At 40.4% G+C, this 20626-nt stretch overlaps 2 protein-coding genes across 2 annotated transcripts in view; both read right to left on the reverse strand.

Moving 5' to 3' along the window:
* Positions 1-41: 41 nt before the first annotated feature.
* LOC134196989 (melanoma-associated antigen D2-like) lies at positions 42-5832 on the reverse strand. The gene is made up of 10 exons (XM_062666218.1): positions 5779-5832; positions 5584-5719; positions 5459-5522; positions 2372-2451; positions 2205-2305; positions 847-938; positions 738-780; positions 623-682; positions 439-553; positions 42-381 (listed from the first exon to the last, which is right to left on the reverse strand). The coding sequence occupies exons 1-10, from the start codon at positions 5823-5825 to the stop codon at positions 319-321; spliced, it is 801 nt and encodes a 266-aa protein (XP_062522202.1). The 5' UTR covers positions 5826-5832; the 3' UTR covers positions 42-318.
* A 39-nt stretch (positions 5833-5871) lies between these two features.
* The window catches only part of LOC134197675 (intraflagellar transport protein 122 homolog), a 32545-nt gene continuing 17790 nt past the window's right edge, over positions 5872-20626 (reverse strand). The window contains exons 15-28 of the mRNA XM_062667021.1: positions 19660-19782; positions 18336-18402; positions 18196-18274; positions 18060-18133; positions 17903-17997; positions 17210-17316; positions 16664-16745; positions 16313-16396; positions 16151-16262; positions 9299-9341; positions 9160-9242; positions 6369-6451; positions 6141-6305; positions 5872-6066 (exon numbers count right to left, since the gene is read on the reverse strand). Of these exons, the coding sequence (XP_062523005.1) occupies positions 5986-6066; positions 6141-6305; positions 6369-6451; positions 9160-9242; positions 9299-9341; positions 16151-16262; positions 16313-16396; positions 16664-16745; positions 17210-17316; positions 17903-17997; positions 18060-18133; positions 18196-18274; positions 18336-18402; positions 19660-19782 (1278 nt within the window). The 3' untranslated portion in view covers positions 5872-5985. The remainder of the gene's footprint in view (positions 6067-6140; positions 6306-6368; positions 6452-9159; positions 9243-9298; positions 9342-16150; positions 16263-16312; positions 16397-16663; positions 16746-17209; positions 17317-17902; positions 17998-18059; positions 18134-18195; positions 18275-18335; positions 18403-19659; positions 19783-20626) is intronic.

The following is a 20626-nucleotide window of genomic DNA, read 5'->3' on the forward strand; positions in this document are numbered from 1 at the left end:
TGAGCATTACCATCGCTGCAATGGTTTACTTGAACAGCACAGTCATATTGAATAGTCAAACATAATAACATGTGCAACAGTAAGAAAGAGGTGTAAACCACACAATCAATTGAGGACCAGACCAACATATATGGCGAATGCTATCTCAGTAAGAAGACAGAATCTAGAAGTCTCAACACACTCTATAAAGTCAAATGTAGCTGGATATGCTCATTACATTGCACTATTAAACTTGTTCAACATCTCGTAACCCAATGTTATAATTATCTTGTACGTGTAGTAGCTTGCATTATAATGTCTGCACTCATCAGTTACTTGTCAGGCTCTTGACAGTTGTTGTTCATACTGGTTCCTCCACACAATAGGATCGACACCTTGCATCTGCCACAAACCAATGTGTAAACATTGTTGCAAGAACAAGCAGAATGTCAAACACACATCCGCAACAAAATTGAGAATAATCTCAGGATCTAGCTCCTCTTTAGCTCGAGCACCCCATTCGTAAGCCGTGTGCTTTGCATCCCCTTCTGTCACCTTCCTACTGTCAAGATACCTTGAATGGTTAACAAGACTAGTTAAATACACCTTCTCTAGTGTGACAAAGTGAAACACTACATCTTACAGCTGTTTGACAAATTTATCCATGAGCTTGTGTACTTGGCCGAATACTTCATGGTTTACACTAGACTCAATTAATAGCCATTCAATCTTGAGCTACAGCAGCAATAATCACTCACCACTTTTCTATTTGCAGACTCATCAGGACATGCCATAGTCGAGCTATATTGAGGAGAAACCAGGAAGTTAACACTAAACATTCTACTGATTAGATTTTGAAACACTAACGTTCGTCTATTGAGCCATGATTCATGAATATTAGAGCAAGTATGACACTCAATAAACCAAGTTCAGAGCAATCATATGAACCACCATCGAACCTATGCCGATATCATACTGACATTTACAATTTAATTATACTGACAAATTTATAATTCATAATTTAGTCATAGCAGTCACAGTGGCTGCTAGGAATAAAATGTAGGAAGCAGTCAAATGTTTTGCCTGTGTGTGAAGATGCTCTGGGAAGCTTACTGTGTACTGCAAGTGACTGAATTAGTACAGTACGCACTGCATTTGCCTCTGGTCAGAAACTTGGTTAATGCCTAGAATCTAAGATCAGCAATGAAAGACATGATTTGGTCACATGCGGTTGGGGCTGGGGTTTGAAGACTTTGTTAAATCAAATAACAGTGAGACAAGTATTTCTGTTGATTCTGTGGACACGCTCAAACATACAGTAGTAACTTCAAGCACACATCTATTGCACTACACAAACTGTGAAACAGATGTCACATTAGCTTTGTCTGATGATCCTGATGTCACTAGTATAGCTATAGAGCGGTACTAACTCTAATGCATGCAAAACACAACTGGTCACATGTTGTGGAACGTGGCTCGTAATGACATCACTGATCATACTGCACACACAAACCACAGCAACAGGAATCTCTGAAGACTTGAGGTGATGGAATAATAAAATGATGCCTTTTCCTAGTCCACATGTTAACTTCTGATGCCAGCAAAACAGACGTCAGCAGCAGTTTCTGAAACTATTTAGCATACCTAACGGTTAGTAACCTAACTAACCTTCAGCATTTCTAGCTGGCCATATTGCAAAGCACAATTGTGTGATTCCACCGCCCTCAGTCAAAAAGAGTTGCTTTCATTACAGCAGTGAACACAAAAGAAGAAAACAAAATTCATGACAGCTTTTTAGTGTATCCATACCAACATAAGGCTATTAAGATGTGAACGTTTGGCAAATTTATCTTCAGAATTGTAGTGACAGCACGTGCAAAGAATTATGCATGCACTATAACAACTGCTTTCGTGCACAGTGCATTCTCTCTCCACTGATTATTTTAGCTATATCGTCAATGGGTGACACAAACACAATAAGTAACCAAACTACTGTAACTTCAATTCTAATAATTTACAATAATTTTCCATTAAACCCAACTTTTAATATACAACAAAATTCCTACTAGTTAAAACAGCTCTGCTCATGAATCAACAAGTCTGTCTGAATTAGGTAAACAATTTATTAGTTATAAAAAAGTGACCACAAACAATCATGACATTAATCAGCATAACAATCCTTGTCTCAAAAGACGAATACATCTTTACTATACCGTGTTTTGTACCTGTCTATCGCTTCCTCCCATGCATCACCATACATCAAATTCACTAAAATATAGAATTTGCTGCTTCTCGCTTTAAGCTCCACAATATCCAATCCAAATATCTGCGTGTAAAACAGCTGCCAGCTGCTGCTATGTTATGTTTTGCAACTTCACAAAGAAATAGAAACCATTTTCATCTTCTCACGCGCTGCTTCCAGTACTACTGGAAAACCATCTGCATAGTCTTTCATCACAACCTGTATAAGATCTGAGAACACAAAAACCATATTCAAATACGATGCAATAAAGTTTATCTCTAGTGTACAAAAAAACTAGGGCCGTATTTCCACTAGCTGCACCTTAAACTAGTTTAGCTTAAACGCATTTAAATACTAAACCAGTTCAAGAAAGCAACTGTTTCCACCAGGAACTTGCACATCCGAGATGTACAAAACAAACTGTGTATGAACGCCTTATTTTGAACTATTGGGCTGCTCTGTCACCAAGTCAGAGCAGCTGTTGGTTGTCACTGATTCAGCATCTGCTGGTAGGAGTTTGCATGACGATGACCAAGGACACCGTCTTCTCTCTCTCTCCGTAGCTGCTGATTTCTTTCCCCAAGTTAGTGACCCTTCTAGGGCAATCCTATCCCAGTAAAATAGTCAATATTATCCAAAAGAGCGTTGTCAGAAGCCATCTAAAATAGCGCGCTGCTGTCACGTGACAGTTAAACCTAAACCACTTTGCTAAACCTACTTTGAAGTAGGTTTAAGAAAGTGGTTTAGGTTTAAAATATAACTGGTTTAGTGCAGGTGGAAACAGGTCAATTCTTAAACCAGTTTAGCTTAAACCGCTTGGTAAACCGGTTTAGGCTCTAGTGGAAACGCGCCCTAGACAAATAAACAGACAAACGGTAAAGCCTTCTTTTACAACAGATAGCCCCCATATGATGACAAAGCTTCTGTGAAGCACAGGGAATATCTGAACCAGAACTGACTACCATTCTGGAGCTCACAGACTTCCAAGAGTACTAACAATGATGCAACCCCAGAACTGGTCACCAAAGCCCATATGCACACATACACGTACCTGCAAGGTATCTTGCCTTTTGCCACAGCCATATCACCAGAATCAAGTACAGTAACCCTATCCTAAAAGCCTGGAGTTCCACTCCTAGTGACCTGTCCTACCAACCAGGCAACAAGAGTATACCAGTGTCCCCTCCCTGCACACACAAAGAAAACAAAAATGTCACACCAACATTGTTGAACAATGTTGGTGTGTCATTTCTGTTTGTGAATCAGTGTTCTAAAAATGCTGCTAGACTGGTCGAAATCACTGGAAACAGCTATTAAAGTCTGTACAAATAAAGAAAACCTAAATAGCCATAAAATTAACATGTACATATCATGTTACATTGTACATAGCTAAGAATTACAATAATCAAAATTAAGGTTCTAACATAACACGACAATTACAGATCAGTTGATGTGAAATCAGACAGTGACCCACATTTTCTAGCAGGGTGCAGCAATCCCCTGCTCACTTACGGTGCACCCTGCATACTCCACCTTGAGTGCACCCTGCAAGCTCCAATAACTAAATAATCATGAACTAAATAATAATAAGTCCACATCAGCTACAAAGCTGCATAGCCAAATGGTTCTCCTTGATATTTCAGGATTACATGGCAGAGACAGTAGCTGCAAGACACAGCCCTTACCCACTGCAGTGTACCAAAGACTTCGAAGTCAAGTGACTTGCTGGGGAGCAGTATATTAATGGGGTTATATTTGCGCCAAATCTCTGTGGCTGGCTGACTATGACAAAAATTACCATATATGGGTGTCAACTTCATTGTGGCATGCAAGTGACCAATCACGATGCATTATTCTCTTTTGTGTCGCACACAGCAACAAAAGACAATGGCCAGGTGGCCAATCACAAAGTGCTGTTCTCCAAGAGAAACAATTATTTGGATAGAAAGATGTCAATTTTGATCAGAAACCAATGGAAACGTACTTCAAGTAACACTACAGTACCTGGTAATCTATAATAATTAATCTAATTGGGCTGCAGTATAGGCACAAACCTACAACGTAATGTGCACATTACGTACCGGACTTCGTTGCTAATGCGAGCCGCTAACTACAAATATAGTAAATATACTGTAAATACGTAAATTGATACAATCTGCATTTTAAGATAAGATCCACAACTTAGGTTGTCCACAATTTAGACTGTAGAAGCGATAAACAAAGACATGCAGACTCTATGCCTATGGTGTTGGAGAAAATTGGAAGTCTGACTGAATCCTAGAATAGCAATCAATTGCATGCTTGAATAACTACTATCTATGTACTATTGCACATTTCCACAGTAACTTACAGATCTCTATAGTACTAGATGAATCCACTGTCTAGACGATAGCTATCACACGTTTCATTAAATTTCAACTCAACTCTACTCCAGATAGAAGCTACTCCCAATGATATTCAGAAGCATAGGAATGGCATCCAGGTTGGGGGCCAAACCTCAGTGCTCAGCAAGATACGGCTCTGGCGGCAAGCAGAGCCCTATATAGCAAGAGTTGCGACAACCTGAATTTATGGGTGCCATTTTGTGTCCAGCCAACGGTAGTAAAATTCTTGTATAAATTGTACAAACATCGACAAAGCTTGAAGTTAATGGAACTTGTTACTATAGGTATAAACAACACTTTCCCTAATTTTGAGGGACTTTACACATACGTAGAGTAGTTTTCGACAGCGGCTCTGCATAATCCTGATGACGATAGATAGAGTTAGAGCGCAGTTGTATTGCTGCATCCCCAAGCACAACAGCAAGGCATTCTGCAAGCAGTGACTAAACAAAACAACTATCTCGTATTTCCCGGATAGTGCAATGTACAACTGGACACAAAATGGCGCTCATAATCTCACGTGACGAAATGGTCATGTCGCAACTCTCTCTATATATACGGCTTTGGCGGCAAGTGTAGCCTGTGTACGGAGGACGTCTGCGTGCAAGTGTCTTTTGCACTCTGTGTCAAACTAGCTAGTGGAGCTCCTCGTTTTCTTGTAGCTCGTTTTCACAATAACCTATTTTATATAGCGACCATAGATTGCTGATTGGGGGCCATGACCATAGGCTGCTGATTGGAGGCATGGTCCCCTGTGGCTCCTATGATATCCCTCGTAGCTTTCATTTGAAGAACGCTCAACTATTACTAGTCTACTGATATTAAACAGTTTCCAATCAATACAGGCTCTTACCTGTTCGTCTGACAGGATATTTCTGGTGATCGACACTGATCATATATCTCACCAATTCACAAGCCTAGATACGTAGGTCACGTGACTAAAATGTTTTTAGACGTACTGTACAACTATTCGTTGACCTTTCTGTTTTGTTCATCTTCTGATAAAGCCAATTTTACTTTTTTTCTTTTCGTATCATGACGTCTTGATTGTCCTTGAGAAGCGCCAAGTTGACTCAACCAATCCTGCTCTTGAGTTTCATTAAACTCATTCTCCCTTTACAAATAAAGAGTAAACACCAACTATGGAAAACGATGACATCAACCTATGTGTACTCTGCAATCGCCAGAGTCTTGCGAGCTTTCGCCTTCTGTCGCGCCATAGTCAAGAGCCCGTATAAGTAACGCGCGCTAGCGGCAAATACAAAATGACAAGAACAATGATATACTCAAAATCTCTAATGATTCCATAGTATCGTGAGAAAATCTACGTTTTCAGTAAGAACTATTTTTATCATGAGCCTGTTGCACAACCTACAATTATTACAGGAGCCGCTGGCTGCTGTGTGTAAAAGGTAGCTTCTTTTGCAAAACAAGCAGCTCATAGTCTTCTGCAGCAAACATCTAAAATTGTAGACAGCACAAGAGAGTCTAAATCCATAAATACCCATACAGCACAACCAAAGAGACCAACTTACTTTGAAAGACTGAGGATCAACAGTAATAGTCATGTCTGGCATCAAGTTGCGATAAAATGTCCATCTAATTGGAGAAGGCCACTTCTGAATTAAAACTTCAGATGAATAAAGAGATTTCAAAATGGCTCGATCTACTTGTACAGGAACAAAATCTGCAGCTCCAGGCTACAAAGACCAAGCAAACGGTTTGCTCAGTTACCAGCCACCAAAAACTTGCGCAACACGTACCTCAAAGTTTAATAGACGAGCACCAAATAAATCATTCTCTGGTTCTTCATCCAAACCATCAGATAGTTGCAATGTTTGGACGCCTATAAAGCAGAGAACAGTAAAAAAGGTGCACTGTATACCACACAAGGTGACAGCCAACATGTGTATGTGCACGTGCACCCACACACAGTGACACACTCACACAGTAGCTAGTGTATTGTTACGAATACTTTAAAGAAACACTTCACTGATTGACGCATGTGCAATATGTTAAGTAACTTTAAGGCCTAGGGCTGCAGACCAAACGCTTCCTGTGTTGTACAGCGCATTGTTTTGGTCTTGCTTTCCGAGGCCAACTAGAGAAAACAAGAGACGCCTCTAACAGTGAAAGAGAACAAGTTACAGTTCATAAACGACTCAGTCGTTCGTACGTTGTAGACTCCACATAATCGTCTTGAGCGACGTACTTGCAATTCCTCGGTCTTTCCCACTTTTCTCCATGTTTCTTTCTACGAATGGAGGCAATACCACAGTTCAAAAACACACGGAAACGTGCATCACCGCACAAAATCACGTGACACCACATATCTTCGTTCTACAGTCGAACTATTGCCGTATGTGTGCTTTTTGCCGTAGATTGAAGGTGAGTTAGTGATGCAAAAGCACATCTTACTTTCGCCTAAGCAAATATCAAAGTCTACACGAAGCGGTAAAACAAACCTACACTTATTGGACGTTATTTGGAAAACCGCCAGGTACGATTTTGTCTTTTAGCCTTATCATAATGTTCAGCTATCAAGTTTGCTCTGAAACAGCGCCGAACTTCACAACTTGAAGACTACTAGAAACGATTAGCAGCCGAGGGCAGAGTCAGACCGGTGAAGTGCTCCTTTAAGGCAGACTATAACACAACAACAAAGACAATGCACTATTTAAGCAATGCAACTACAACTAGCTCGATCATATAACACCGGCTGGTAACCCAGCCATCACCGCTGAGTTCTTTTAGATCCGGATTAACATCCCCTTTCCTTAATTAATTAAGAAATTACTTTTCACTAAGTACCGTTCATAGTCTCGTAGATACCTTGGTGTCTTCACTAATCTCCCACGTCGTGTGACCTTTGGATTACTTTCAACCCCCACTGTCTTTTCTTCACTCAGATCTCTTCTTTGTTGGTCGATGAAACCTATGGCCCCTTATTCTCATTCTGTTTCAAGCTTGGGTCTTGCTCCTCATGTGTTGTTTCCTCCACTTCTTCGCCAACTGTTGGCTCACTGACTACCAATTCTTCTTCGTCCTTATGGGTCTCTTGTAAAGGTGCATTATTTCCTTCGCCAACTTCAACTGTCTTCGGTTGCATCCTCTACCCAGTTTGTAGGTTTATGCACCTTCTCAATCACACCTTCTTTCTCAAGGCGCTCCAGTTCTCTTATCAAGACATCTCTGACTGCCACCGGAGCCCGTCTTGCTGGGTATAGTAGAGGTTTGACTGAGTCATCTATTTCTTAGAGCAAGTCCCCTGTCAGAGTACCGACATTGCCATCGAACACTTCTGGATATGCTTTTCATAATTTGTGTCCAACTGAGTGAAGATGTTGCATGTTTCCTGTCTCCTGCTTTCTGAGTTACCTGCGAAATCTTTTCATACTGGATTGACATCAGCTGCATTTGTTGAATACTCCGGGCTCCCAAGATATGTGGCTTTGTCTACCACAGAAAGTCTCTCTGGCACTTGTTCCATTCTTTGGATTTACTAGCCTGACGCAACAGCTGCCAACCGGCTCCAATATTGAAGCGTCAAACAGGGTTAGCGTTTGATGTGTACGATGGATCTGATAAGAGATGGTACATCAGAATAGCTGAGAATATTGCAGGTTGCAACGGTGTCTAGTTAAGATTGAACACTTTGTCCTTCCACTTCCATTACTGCATAAATTTTTGATTGCAGTTGCCCAGAAACCATGTTTACTTGTTCTGGAATCACATTCACTGCCATCAGCGTCTCGTCTGCACTTTATGCATAGACCTTCACTTTTCATTTAGTCTTGCAGACGTTGGTAAAATGATTCTCCTTCTCATACAATTGACAGATTTGTCCAAAAGCAGGGCAATTATCTCTTCCTCTCATGCGATTTCTCGCACAATAACTGCAGCTTCCTTGTTTCTGTTCAGGTGCCCATTCTTTCTTCACAAAACTCTTTCTTGAACAGTGTCTTTTAAACAGAGTCTTCTGTAATACCACACACTATTCACAGTATCTAGCAGGTGATCTTCAAGAGTCTTCAGAACTACATCCAGGTTTCTTCTAGCTTCCTCTGATTTGAAATTAAGAGTAGTGCATAGCTCCACTGCTCCCTATCCTACACTCATAATAGATGTGGCTCATTGGTACTCAGATCTAGGTTGCTCTCTCAACCGAGACATTACATCGTATGCATCCCACATTTGCCTCTGTCTTCACCACTTCTCTCATATCACCTTCATACATATTAAGCATGGATGGAAGTGGTATGGTACCTTGCATCATGACTGGTGGCCTCGCTTCTTCTCTTACCTCTGGAAACTCTTCTTCTTTTCAGTTCGCAACATGCCCTTTCATCACCATTCTGTTCTAGTAGGTTCTTTCACTTCTGATACCATGTATCATTATGAATTACTTGCTTTAAGACAGAGTATAACACAACAAAAGGCAAAGCACTATCTGACTGCAGCGTACAGCTAACTCAGTCATATAACACCGATTGGTAGCCTAGTCATCACCGCTGAGTTCCCATATATCCTAACAGATAGTACAGTACCACTAACCTTCTGATTGTAATTCCTGCCATCGCCCTTTGCTCTTTTTTGCAGGAGGGTCCATCTGAATCAGCTCAATTGCCTCCTCATCACTACACAGCCGTTTCAACATTAAATGAAGCAGTGCATAAAACAGTAGATGCCTTACTTAATATCATCTTCCAATGTAAACATCACAAGAGGAAGAATGTCTAAATCACAAACAGTCAATTGTCCCTTCCATCATCTGTTAGTTGCATATCCATGCCATTCACAAGCTCAACACGTATCGAAGTATGTATGTGCTGGCGACCTACCTCCAAATAGAGGTTCAACTGTGCCTCGCCCAATGGAGCATGTAGGCAGAAGTCAAGGCACGCCCATGCTAGGTGATGTCTATAGCTATGTGATGAATGTATGTATGTAAGTAGATGAGGCTCAGACATGGAGGATAAATGTGAAGTAAGGTAGGTACTTTGTGCCTTGTCAAATTAGCAGTCGTGGACCATCAGAGGCTCTGTCTGAAAATGTGGCAAGATATTAGTTGACGTGTCATAAAATGTTATGAAGACTCGTCATGGTCAATTTAAGCCACCATCATACTAAGCATGCTGCACCTACGCAACATAGATTACTCATGTTAAGAAGTTGCTACGAGAGTAAACCCTGCAGTTAGGCTGACTACAAATGTGTTTGTTAACAGAACCTCCACATGGCCTCAGTATAATCAAGATGAAAGATTCCAATCTTGGGGCACCATTTTCTTCCTGTCTACATGCCCAGCCATATGACACTTTCTACTAACTTTTCCAAAAAGCACACACCTGTCGCACAGTATCAGTGTGTACAAATCGCATAAAGTGGCAGTCTACGGGTTATAAGTCTATGTGTAATTGGCATAATGTTAGGATGCGAAGGATCACTTTGGACAATGGGAGAGCTGTTGGTGGCTGCCAGTCAATGGCTGGTGTCTTAGTGAATAGTCCCTGAATGGTACTCTGACGTTTGGCCTAGTGAATGAAAGTGGATGTTACTCAAATCTGGTTGCTGGAACCTACATGTATGTACTTTATGTACTGGCCTAACTATGGTACTGATTTGACTGAAATTTAATGATGTCAGGACATCTTTTGATGATTCTTCCTTGAATGTTGTCAATAGCCTCCAATATCTTGGATCATCTGTGACAGAGACACTAACTATATTGATGAAGAAACACATACGTAGAGTGGCCAGTACTTTTGGAAAACTATCCAAACATGTTTGAAATAATAGGAACTTGGAAAGCTATAATTTAATGAGTCTGCGTTCTCATCTCTTTTCTATATGTTTGTGAGATATAAAATCTTTTCAAGTTTGCGTCTTCAATGTCTTTACAAAATCTTGAACATTTGTTGGCAACAGAAACTTCCTGATACTCCAGTAATACAGGACCAACGATGCCTAATATGGTTCAATAGTGCCTTCTATGCAGAATGGAAGAAGGCCATATTCTAAGTTAATGTTCCCACCGTCTGTGCACTTTTGATCATTCCAATTTTGCATTTCAAAGCTGTTCAAAATCATAAATGTTTCAAATGTTTTAATGTACATTTGACTTTCTTACAAACTGTAAAGCAAAATTTTACAATTTGGTTGAGCAGTAATTCTGTTTGACAAGAAGGACATTGTTGAAATGTTGGAAAGGTATCTTATTGTCATACTTAGGTTTTAATTTTTATACAAAATTGAAAACTGCAACAGTGGCAGTGGTACCATTCTAATTTTTGTAACCTGACATCTTGTGCAACATACAGGCGCAACATATACAGTGAGAAATTTGCCACCATCATCATTGCCTGAAATGCTTCACACTACCAATGTACTATCAAGGTACAGTACACCAGCAGTTATTATCACATAAGTTATCCTTATTTTATTTAGATATGTAATTGTTTGTTTTGTAAATTCATAAATTGGTCTTACATTACTTTCTTTGCCATACAATTTTGTATTTGTATTTGTATTTGTATTTCTCTTATTACGGAAAACCCTCAACTCAGCGGTCAATCTTATCGTACCAATTGATATTTACAAACATACTTGAATATTTGTGCTAACATCCATACTACATGTAGTAAGTGAAAGACTATCTACTAAGAACACAGGGATCTGAAATATCATATATACTGTAACTGAACTTCCATAGAAGCTGCTTAAAATCAGAGACTTTAGAGACTATTCTTAGCCTACATGAAAGAAAATTCCAGCTTTTGAGCAAGATAAAATGTCGACGGCCAAAGTGCTTCAGTGTTTGGATTAGGCATAGCTAGTCCTGATCGAGTAAGACGAGTGTTGATAATGATGATTTTAAATTGAGTGATACCGGAAGTTCACACTGTTAGGAGCTGGAGAATGTAGACACTGGTGAGCGAGTGTACCTCGGTAGAAAGAGTGTCTGGCCTGATGTAATTTGAGACCAAAATTAGAGTAGACAGAAGACATATTTCCAGGAGATTCCCTTGGTTTAAGGCCAGAAAGTACTCTCAAGACTTTCTTCAATTCTCTGAATCCGCTTTGCTATGCCTGCAGTGCCATTATTCCATATAACAGCGCAATAATCTAGATCAGGCTGAATCACTGATTTCACTATAGCTAGTTGAGAATGGTGGTCAAGGAGATGATGACAACAATATAAAATCCCAATCTCAAATAGGATCTAGAGGATCAATTCCAAAGAAATATTCTCTTTTCTTAATTAAAGATGTCATCACAGGCCTAACTTCTCATTTACCCTTGTTGAAACCCATTAATAGCTGCAATGCCATCTGCTGCTCATACACAAACGTGGAAAGAAGAAACTTGGATTGGTACTAGTAATGCAAGAATTGTGCAGTATAGCTTTATTGCCTACTTTGAAGTTTTGAGCACATTACTGCGGTTGTTAGCGTGCGGCTGTTTAAGACTCAGTCTAGGCACACGTGTACATGTAGTAAGTAGCTCTCCTTTGTTTTGCAACAAATAGTTTCATCATCATGTATGTATGTATGAACATATAAATGTATGTACTTATGTATGTAGGCGGCGGATAGTGGAATGACCTCCAGATATGGAGGTTGGCTGCAATATAAGCAGGTTCAGCCTGTTGATAAGCAGTCGTGGACAAACAGTGACAGTGCCAACAGGGAAAAGTGATGCAGCAGGTAGAACTGCTGTTTCTTGGAAATTCTCCATATTCCCAAGACTGCACCATGACATGGCGAGTTCAGGTCATCATAAAAGCTTGTGACGCCATCCTCATAACCTTTAGTCCTGAGGCTTGAGTTTGTTCTGTTCTCTGATGCGAATGAGACCATGGTTCATGGTTCAACAGTTCGGAGAACTTTTTTTATTGGTGATATTCTCCAATGGCAGTTGCAAGGGACTCACATACGTGCTCCTGGCAAATCACCTGCATCCTGACGTATGAGTTCGCTTGTTGCAATTCTTGCCCCAGTGAATCATTCATATGTTTAGTGTCTGTTTTATGAACCTGTTTGTCTGTTTCTTTGTTCACAAGTCTTACGGCGATAAAGGCGTGGTGACTGTGACAAGCATAGGATAGCGCTGGAAGTCAGTAATCACAAATCCACATGTAAGCGATGCTAGCAAGAAGGTCGTCTGTGGTTTACATGGGGTGAAACTTACATTCGGTCCTACTAGCATGTCTGAGCAGCACTGTTTAGTGAGAGCACTGCTCACCTCACACAAAGAAGGGCCTGGAAAAGGTGGCCTAAACAAAGCTCACCCCTTTAGTGCTTACCAGTTTACCGCAGCTGGTTGGCCAACTTGGCGGTTGAGAGTTTAAGAAATGGAATTTGTTGTAGCATGTTGGAATGTACGCACTCTTCTTGACTCAAAAGATTAAATGAAACGCAAAACAGTTATTCTTACCCATGAACTCAAACAATACAACATCGACATAGCTGCCCTCAGTGAAACCCATCTGACGGATGAGGGCCAGATTTCTAAAATTGGAGTTGGTTTTGCCATCAAGACCTCACTTCTTAGTCATCACACTCTTCTTGGTATTAGTGATCAGATAATGACACTTCGATTCCCTTTGTCAAAACCTGATAGTCAGTGTTTATGCTCCTACCATGTGTGATACAAAAGAAGCCAAAGAAGGTTTCTATGACAAGTTGAATGTTACCATGAACTCGATACCTCATTACAACAAAATAGTTTTTTTGGAGGCTTCAATGCTCGTGTTGGATCAGATACTGAAGCTTGGAACAGTGTTCTTGGTTTTCAAGGCATTGATAAAGAGAATACTAATGGCTCTCTTGTCCTCACTTTTTGTTCACTTCACAGTCTTACAAGCAACATTTTTTTTTATTCCAACAAGGAGAAATACAAGACCACGTGGGTGCATCCACGATTCCATCATTGACACATGATTGACTTCTGCATTGTGCATCAAACAGATACGAAGTCTGTTAAACATACAAGAGTTATGTGTGGTGCTTCTGCCACAGGTCTTTCAGATCATAGATTGGTGAGATGCAAACTTACGTTTTCCATCAAACCTTCAATTCGTCACAAATGTGGATCTAAACACCGCAGATTGAATGTGCAGAAATTACATACACCAACAGTTGATGAAAACTTGTGTGAAAAGATCACCAGTAATCTGGAATTATTACAATGTGACATCTGGTGACTTGGAAACAGACTGGTCTTACTTGTGTGATACTGTTGCTGATGCCTCGGCAACATTCTTGGATACCAGGAAGAAAAGCATCAGGACTGGTTTGATGATCAAGACTCAGACATAGCTAATCTACTCAACAGATTACACTGTAAGCATTGGCTCTGGCTGGAAGACAGAAATAATGTTCAGAAAGGCAACAAATTCTGATCTCTCAGGAAAACTGTTCGTTCTAAACTCGCAAAATGAAAGATGCTGGGTGGCATCAAAAAGCAAAGAAATGCAGCTAGCAGCTGATCAGTATGATAAGAAATCCTTTTATGCTGGACTAAGACATGCCTTTGGACCAGAATTCAGTGGTATGTCACCTCTTCGAAGTGCTGACGGCTAAAGACTTCTGCAGAATAAGAGGGAAGTTTTTGGACGGTGGGTAAGTCATTTCTTGTCAATTCTCAATCAACCTTCACGTATCTCGCAAGAAGCTATTGATGAAATTCCACAGAGGAACGTAATCTCGGAGATGTCACAGCCTCCCTTAAACTTGGAAGCTTGAAGTTGAATAGAGTCATTCTCAAAATGTCTGATGGTAAATCGCCTGGACTGGATGGTTTGCCAGATGAAGTCTTTAAGCATGGTGGCAACCTGCTGCTCTCAAAATTAGGCAATCTTATTAGAGATTATTGGAGTCAAGAAAAAGTTCCTAAAGAGTTTAAAAACGCTAACATAATCCAAGAAAAATTAAGACAAATCGGAATGCAATAATCATAGAGGAATTTCATTGTTGGTAAGTGGTTGGGAAAATAATGGATAGACTCATTCTAGATCGGCTTACCACCCATCTATCAAACAGTATATTCCCAGAGTCTCAATGTAGATTTCGCCCTGGTCGCAAGAACAGTCGACATGATTTTTCTGCTTATCAAATCCAATCAAGAGAAGTGCAGAGAGTAGTACATAGACCTATTCATTGTTTTCATTGATCTTTTAAAGTGTTTAACTCTGTAGATCGTTCAGGTCTATGGAAGATATTGTGCAAACTTGGTTGCGCTGTGAAGGTTGTCAATCTCATTGAAGCTTTTCATAATGGCATGGAAGCTATAGTTGTTAGCAACGGCTCTGTGTCTTCCAGCTTTCTCGTCAATAATGGTGCTAAGCAGGGTTGCATCCTCTCACCAACTTTATTCAAGCATTCGGATTCAATTCAGAACTAGTGGTGGCGTTTTCAACCTACGTCAAGCAAAGACCTTATAGTTTCAGAGACTATCGCTCATGAATTGTTGTTTGCGAATGACTGTGTTGTTTGTGCACACTCTCTTGATGATATTCAAACTATCACTTAAATAAATCTGTGAAACGCCTTGATCTTACAATCAGTTTAAAAACACAAGTACTTTACCAGCCCAGGCTTGGAAGAGGCTCAGTACTGCGATACCCATCCGTAAGAGTGGGTGATCATGCTTTAGAGTATGTTCAGAACTTCACTTACCTCGGCAGTTCTTTATCTGTCGACAGCACCATTGCTTCTGAGGTCTCTTCTAGACTTGCAAGGTCAGTTCAGCGTTTGGCAAACTTTTAAAGAAATTATAGATGTAGTCATCCTACCAACTTTATTGTATGCCAGTGAAACATGGTGTCCTCTACGGCGTGATATTAAAAAAACTCAATGGTTTTCACATGAGATGTCTTCGTCAGATCTGCTATACTAAATGGGAGGATATGATTCCTGACACAGAAATACTGTCTCGTGCTGGTGTCTGTGGATTGGAGTTCTACCTCCTTAAAAGTCAATTCCGTTGGGCTGGTCAAGTGGTTAGAATGCCAAACTCAAGAATCCTTAAACAGCTTTGTATCGACAACTTAAAAAAGGAAAGAGACATCAAGGTGGTCCAAATTGAGATTCAAAGACTCTCTTAAAGATAATTTAAAGCGATGTTCTACTGACGCTCACAATCTTAAGAAGCTTGCCACAGAGAGTCACGCTGCTGCAATGTGTCACTGAAACAGTTTGAAGATGATTGAATTAGTGCTACGCAAGTTAAGAGAAAACACCGTAAAGACAATATACAGCATCCGGCTCACTACACCACTAGTTCTCTTGTTTGTCCAACATGTCAGCTACAAGTCAATCTAAGACCGGACATTTATCTCACATGAGGCACAAAGGACACTGTTACTAATGATAGTCTTCACCGTAGCGGTGGACATGCCATCAGCATGCCACAAGAAGCACTAACGTCATCACTGATTCAACTAGCAGACATACTATCACCATCATGAATGCATGTATGTAGAAGTGTAAGTTCAAAATCATATAAACCTCTACCCCGTAAATGTTCAATACAAGAAACTCACCAAAACTAAAGAAGGAATAAACAAATGGTTGTTGACAATTGACACAACAGTTTCCTTGACTGTTGATAAGAGGATTAGTGGTGGAGCAACGATAACACATTGGAAGAAGCTCCTAAACACACAAACTACTAATCTGATTCAACAACAAGATTCTCAACTTACCTCTTGATCATGAAATGGTTTAGATCGTATTGTGACACTCCCTATATCAATAGTGTCTTGAAATGAATTCAAAATCCTCATTGCCTGATCAAAGTTTGTCAGCAAACCCCAACGATTGTTATACCATGGTCACATGATGTGTGACCGATCACAACAAGTAACTTATTGCACTCACACATCACGTGACCATGGTATAAATTACTTATTGTATGATTTGGGTGCTACATGGCTTTTAGAAGCAATCAGGCAGGATTAATGCCTTTGGCTTCGAGCGATAACACCGCCTGTCATGCTTCTAAAAGCCATACAGCACCTAATCGTTACAATAACCCACACCTATTTCACTCTCACCTGAAGTTTTTCAAATGCATGTCTTGCCACCTTGTACGCTCCTAAATTTCGACCCAGCTTGGCTAATGCAATCAACACCTTCCTATAACAACAAACACAGCATAAACTAAAGAAACAAAGTAATGTAACCAGCATGCAATGTTGTAATGTCTACACGAGTTTATTCCTTTCCATAAATCTTGTAGACAAACAATTGTTTAGCCAGCTATGATGATGTTACAATCTCAGTGTCATAATAATAGTGTACCAGATTTTGAAAATAATGCTTGGTTTATCAATCTATGTCCATATGGTCTTTCTCCTCCTGGGGGGGGGGGTGAAATGACCGGCTGAATACTAGAGCCGAGAAAGCTCAATTTACTCAAACTTAATGCACAGCAAAGTTCACGAGAAAACATATTCATGCACTACATCAATGCGTATGGCCAGGAAACTCAGTAGCTATGTCATAAAATACATGACATTCGGTGTCCATAACGTCTATTCAGTTGACAAACAGCCGTACAAGTAAAGTATGAAAGGAACATGCATTGCCATTTCACTAACGCTTTTGATACTCCAGCTGGTAACTCATTTTCTCTGTTCAGTAAATGAAAGAGATATCGTGCCATATGAAAAAGAGCCTCAGGCAGATGAGATGTAAATGGTTCATCCTGTATAGACCATAAACAACAACAATAAGTAAAAACATAACAGACACAGATAACATACACAGCATACATGTTCTCAGGATACCACTACATGTACACATCACCAACTATCAGTTTTCAACTGTGTACATCATAGAACAAACAATTACGCAAACCAAGCTTTTCATGATGTGTCACACACATACAACCACAAAAACTAAATAAACCAAAATTCTACCCTTGCACAAAGCCCCTATCAATTAGTGTTCATCAAATTCCAATTTATTCCATCATGTATCTTTGTAAAGCACATTCCTAGCTGACACCCAAAATTTGAGTCTGTAAATAACAACTTTTAGTTCATCACAAATACACATAAGACTGTAATTTTCTCACTAGTGATAAAACTGCCCAATAACAACATCTATATTAGTTAGAGTTTGCGATGTGTTGGCTACTTCAAACACACTACATGGATACACCTACTGTACAACAGTTGCACAACTATCCTTTCAATGAACTCTGAAATATTATGTGAATTTGCTGATACTACAAAGATGCTTGGTATTCACATTTCTAAGCTTTTCAACAACAGGTGACATGAGCTTACTATGTATTTCTGTATAGCATCATAGCTGTGGTAGATGTCTGCCTTCTGATGGTAATCAGAGAACTTGTCAATCATGCTTTGAGCAAATGCTCTGTCTGTGAGACAACCAACTATCTTAGCTGCAAGTCACCGTTCAGTCTGATTATACAAAAGCCACCTTGCAGCTGCTCATGAGCATTGTCTAAACATTGCTTAGCAAGCACCCAATAGTAGTAACTCGCATCACCAAACCTGATAACAACAAAAAAATATTGAGCACAACGTAAGGAAATGGTACTGTTTATCCAACTTGCCTCTTCTCATTGACAGCATTCTGCAACAACTGTTCCAACACATGTGATGCATGGCCGCTTCTGCCTGCTTGATGAAAAGCTAAGCAAAAACACATGCTACTGCACATGTACATAAATGTGACTTCCTGTATTGTGTCCACCTTTCTGTGCTTCATCAAACCGATCGTTCTCAGCCAACCATGTGGCATAAGGCATATAGATAGCATCCTGTATCAAAACACAGTATCCATCCTCTGTGCATTTATGAGGTGTGTACATGGGGTACAATGGTCAGCCATCTCCATGTGGTGTCCGCTAACGTGTAGTCACAGCTAGGAGATAGCCTAGTAATTGCTTACCAAGTGACAGTTGGCCTGGTAGTAATTGCAATTTCCCCTGCTTGGTTTTGCCAACCAAGGTAGTGGTTGAAGTTTTGGCACAAGTGAGAATGCCAGGAGGAAAGTCTCATGCACACAGAAATGCGGTATGCCATGCAAATAAACATCCTTGTTGCATGGTTATATTCCTACATGGAACCTTCTTGTACATTGACACAAGATAGAAGTAAGTGGAAAACTTGTAGATGACTGTTTATCAAATTTGAACAGAGACCACCACAAGAATACAAAAAATAACCATGCTTTTCATCAAGTAACAACAACTTTAATTACATGTATGTGTGGGCGATCCTTCCATAGGCAGAGAGACCTTGGACGTCACACTCATTTCTGTAACAGTAAGGTGGTACCTACGCCATTTTGATAGCCAATTATTTTTCTTCTCTTCTGCCGTTTGTCCATATTTTGTGGACACTGCTATCATTTGGTGTACAGTACCAGTGGACAGCTCAAGGCTCAAGGTGTGTGTGTGTGTGTGTGTGTGTGTGTGTGTGTGTGTGTGTGTGTGTGTGTGTGTGTGTGTGTGTGTGTGTGTGTGTGTGTGTGTGTGTGTGTGTGTGTGTGTGTGGTGTGTGCGTGTGTGCATGTGTGTGTGTGTGTGTGTGTGTGTGTGTGTGTGTGTGTGTGTGTGTGTGTGTGTGTGTGTGTGTGTGTGTGTGTGTGTGTGTGTGTGTGTGTGTGTGTGTGTGTGTGTTATATCACAGTTGAGTGAAAGCACTCTCACTAAACCCTCCAAGAGGGTACCCTATACAGTGGGGTTGAAATCATCTCACTAAACCCTCCAAAGGGCTCCCTATAGAACCTTGTATTTCAGGTAGTTCCCTGGCCAGAAGAAGGAAATACATGCTAACTTCAGCCTTGGCAAGGTGAGGATGGTGTGAGGCTAGGATGCCCTAGCCCAGCAAAGTGTTCATTTGACTGTGTATTCGCCACTACTCACAAAACAGAGCATGTTCCCATGCATAAAAAACTTCTGCGATGCCGAAGCCCATAGTATGTATTAGCAGAATTCCAGGTTCCAGGTGTGTCAGTGTGTGCGTAACTGTTGTTTGTGCACATTGATTTCACTACCAAACTTCTTTCTCACCTTAAATTGTGGGTGTTCTTCTACAAGAGAAAATGCTTCTTCCCAGTGACAAGCTTCAACATGAAGATCAACCAAAGACTTCACGTCATTCATTCGTGTGTAAATGTCAGCAGCATGTATATGCTTCAAACAAAAACACAGATCAGATAACAGTAATTTCACTAACTACTTAAATAGCAACATTGTTCCATATAACTGTTTAATATTACAGGCAAACAGGCAAGACTGTGAGTGAGTTTGTGTGATAAGGGTAACTGCAACGCAAAAATAAAAAAATTCTTTTATGTTGGAAATTGATAGTTCTAGTTGCATACATGACAGGAAAAATAGTATTAAATTTCTAAGTTAAGTCTTCGCTGAGATATAGCAGGTCAAAGTTGCTTCCGGTTCTTCAACTTCCGGGAACGCGTTATAACGGGCGTGGTGTAGTGTGACGTCACTGAGGGGAGACGCATGTGCGTCTGTATAGTCAGCGGCCTGTAAAAATGACTAAATCTTCATATCCAAGGCAACGCTGCTAGGGTGGAGGCGACGGCAGCAACAGCGAGTCTTCTGAAGAGCCCTCTGGAGGTTTTTACGTGATGATAACATTCCGTCATCGCATGAATCGCAGGATGAAGAAGATCTGCTGGTAGCCATTATTACGTACACGTAGCGATTAGACCACACAGGTTTGAGTTCAGTGACAATGCCTCTGAAGCTTTGAGATTGCCTGCTGCCTTGGAAGCAGACGAGGAAGAGGACAGGCTACCCGATAGCCTGTCATCATCGCAAGTAGAAGTAGGAGTTAGCAACGTAATCGATGCACATCCAGGTAAGTAAACAACATCCACAGGTTTCAGCTGCGGTCGTTGTGAGATGATGGATACGTACTCGTGTGAAGTGCGTGTGCTGTCAAAACGTATTTGAGGTTGTTTCAAATAATGACACGATAATAATGTCAAATACTAGCAACAATAGTGGCGCA

This window comes from Corticium candelabrum, chromosome 22 (assembly GCF_963422355.1).
Source record: "Corticium candelabrum chromosome 22, ooCorCand1.1, whole genome shotgun sequence".
Lineage (NCBI taxonomy): Eukaryota > Metazoa > Porifera > Homoscleromorpha > Homosclerophorida > Plakinidae > Corticium > Corticium candelabrum.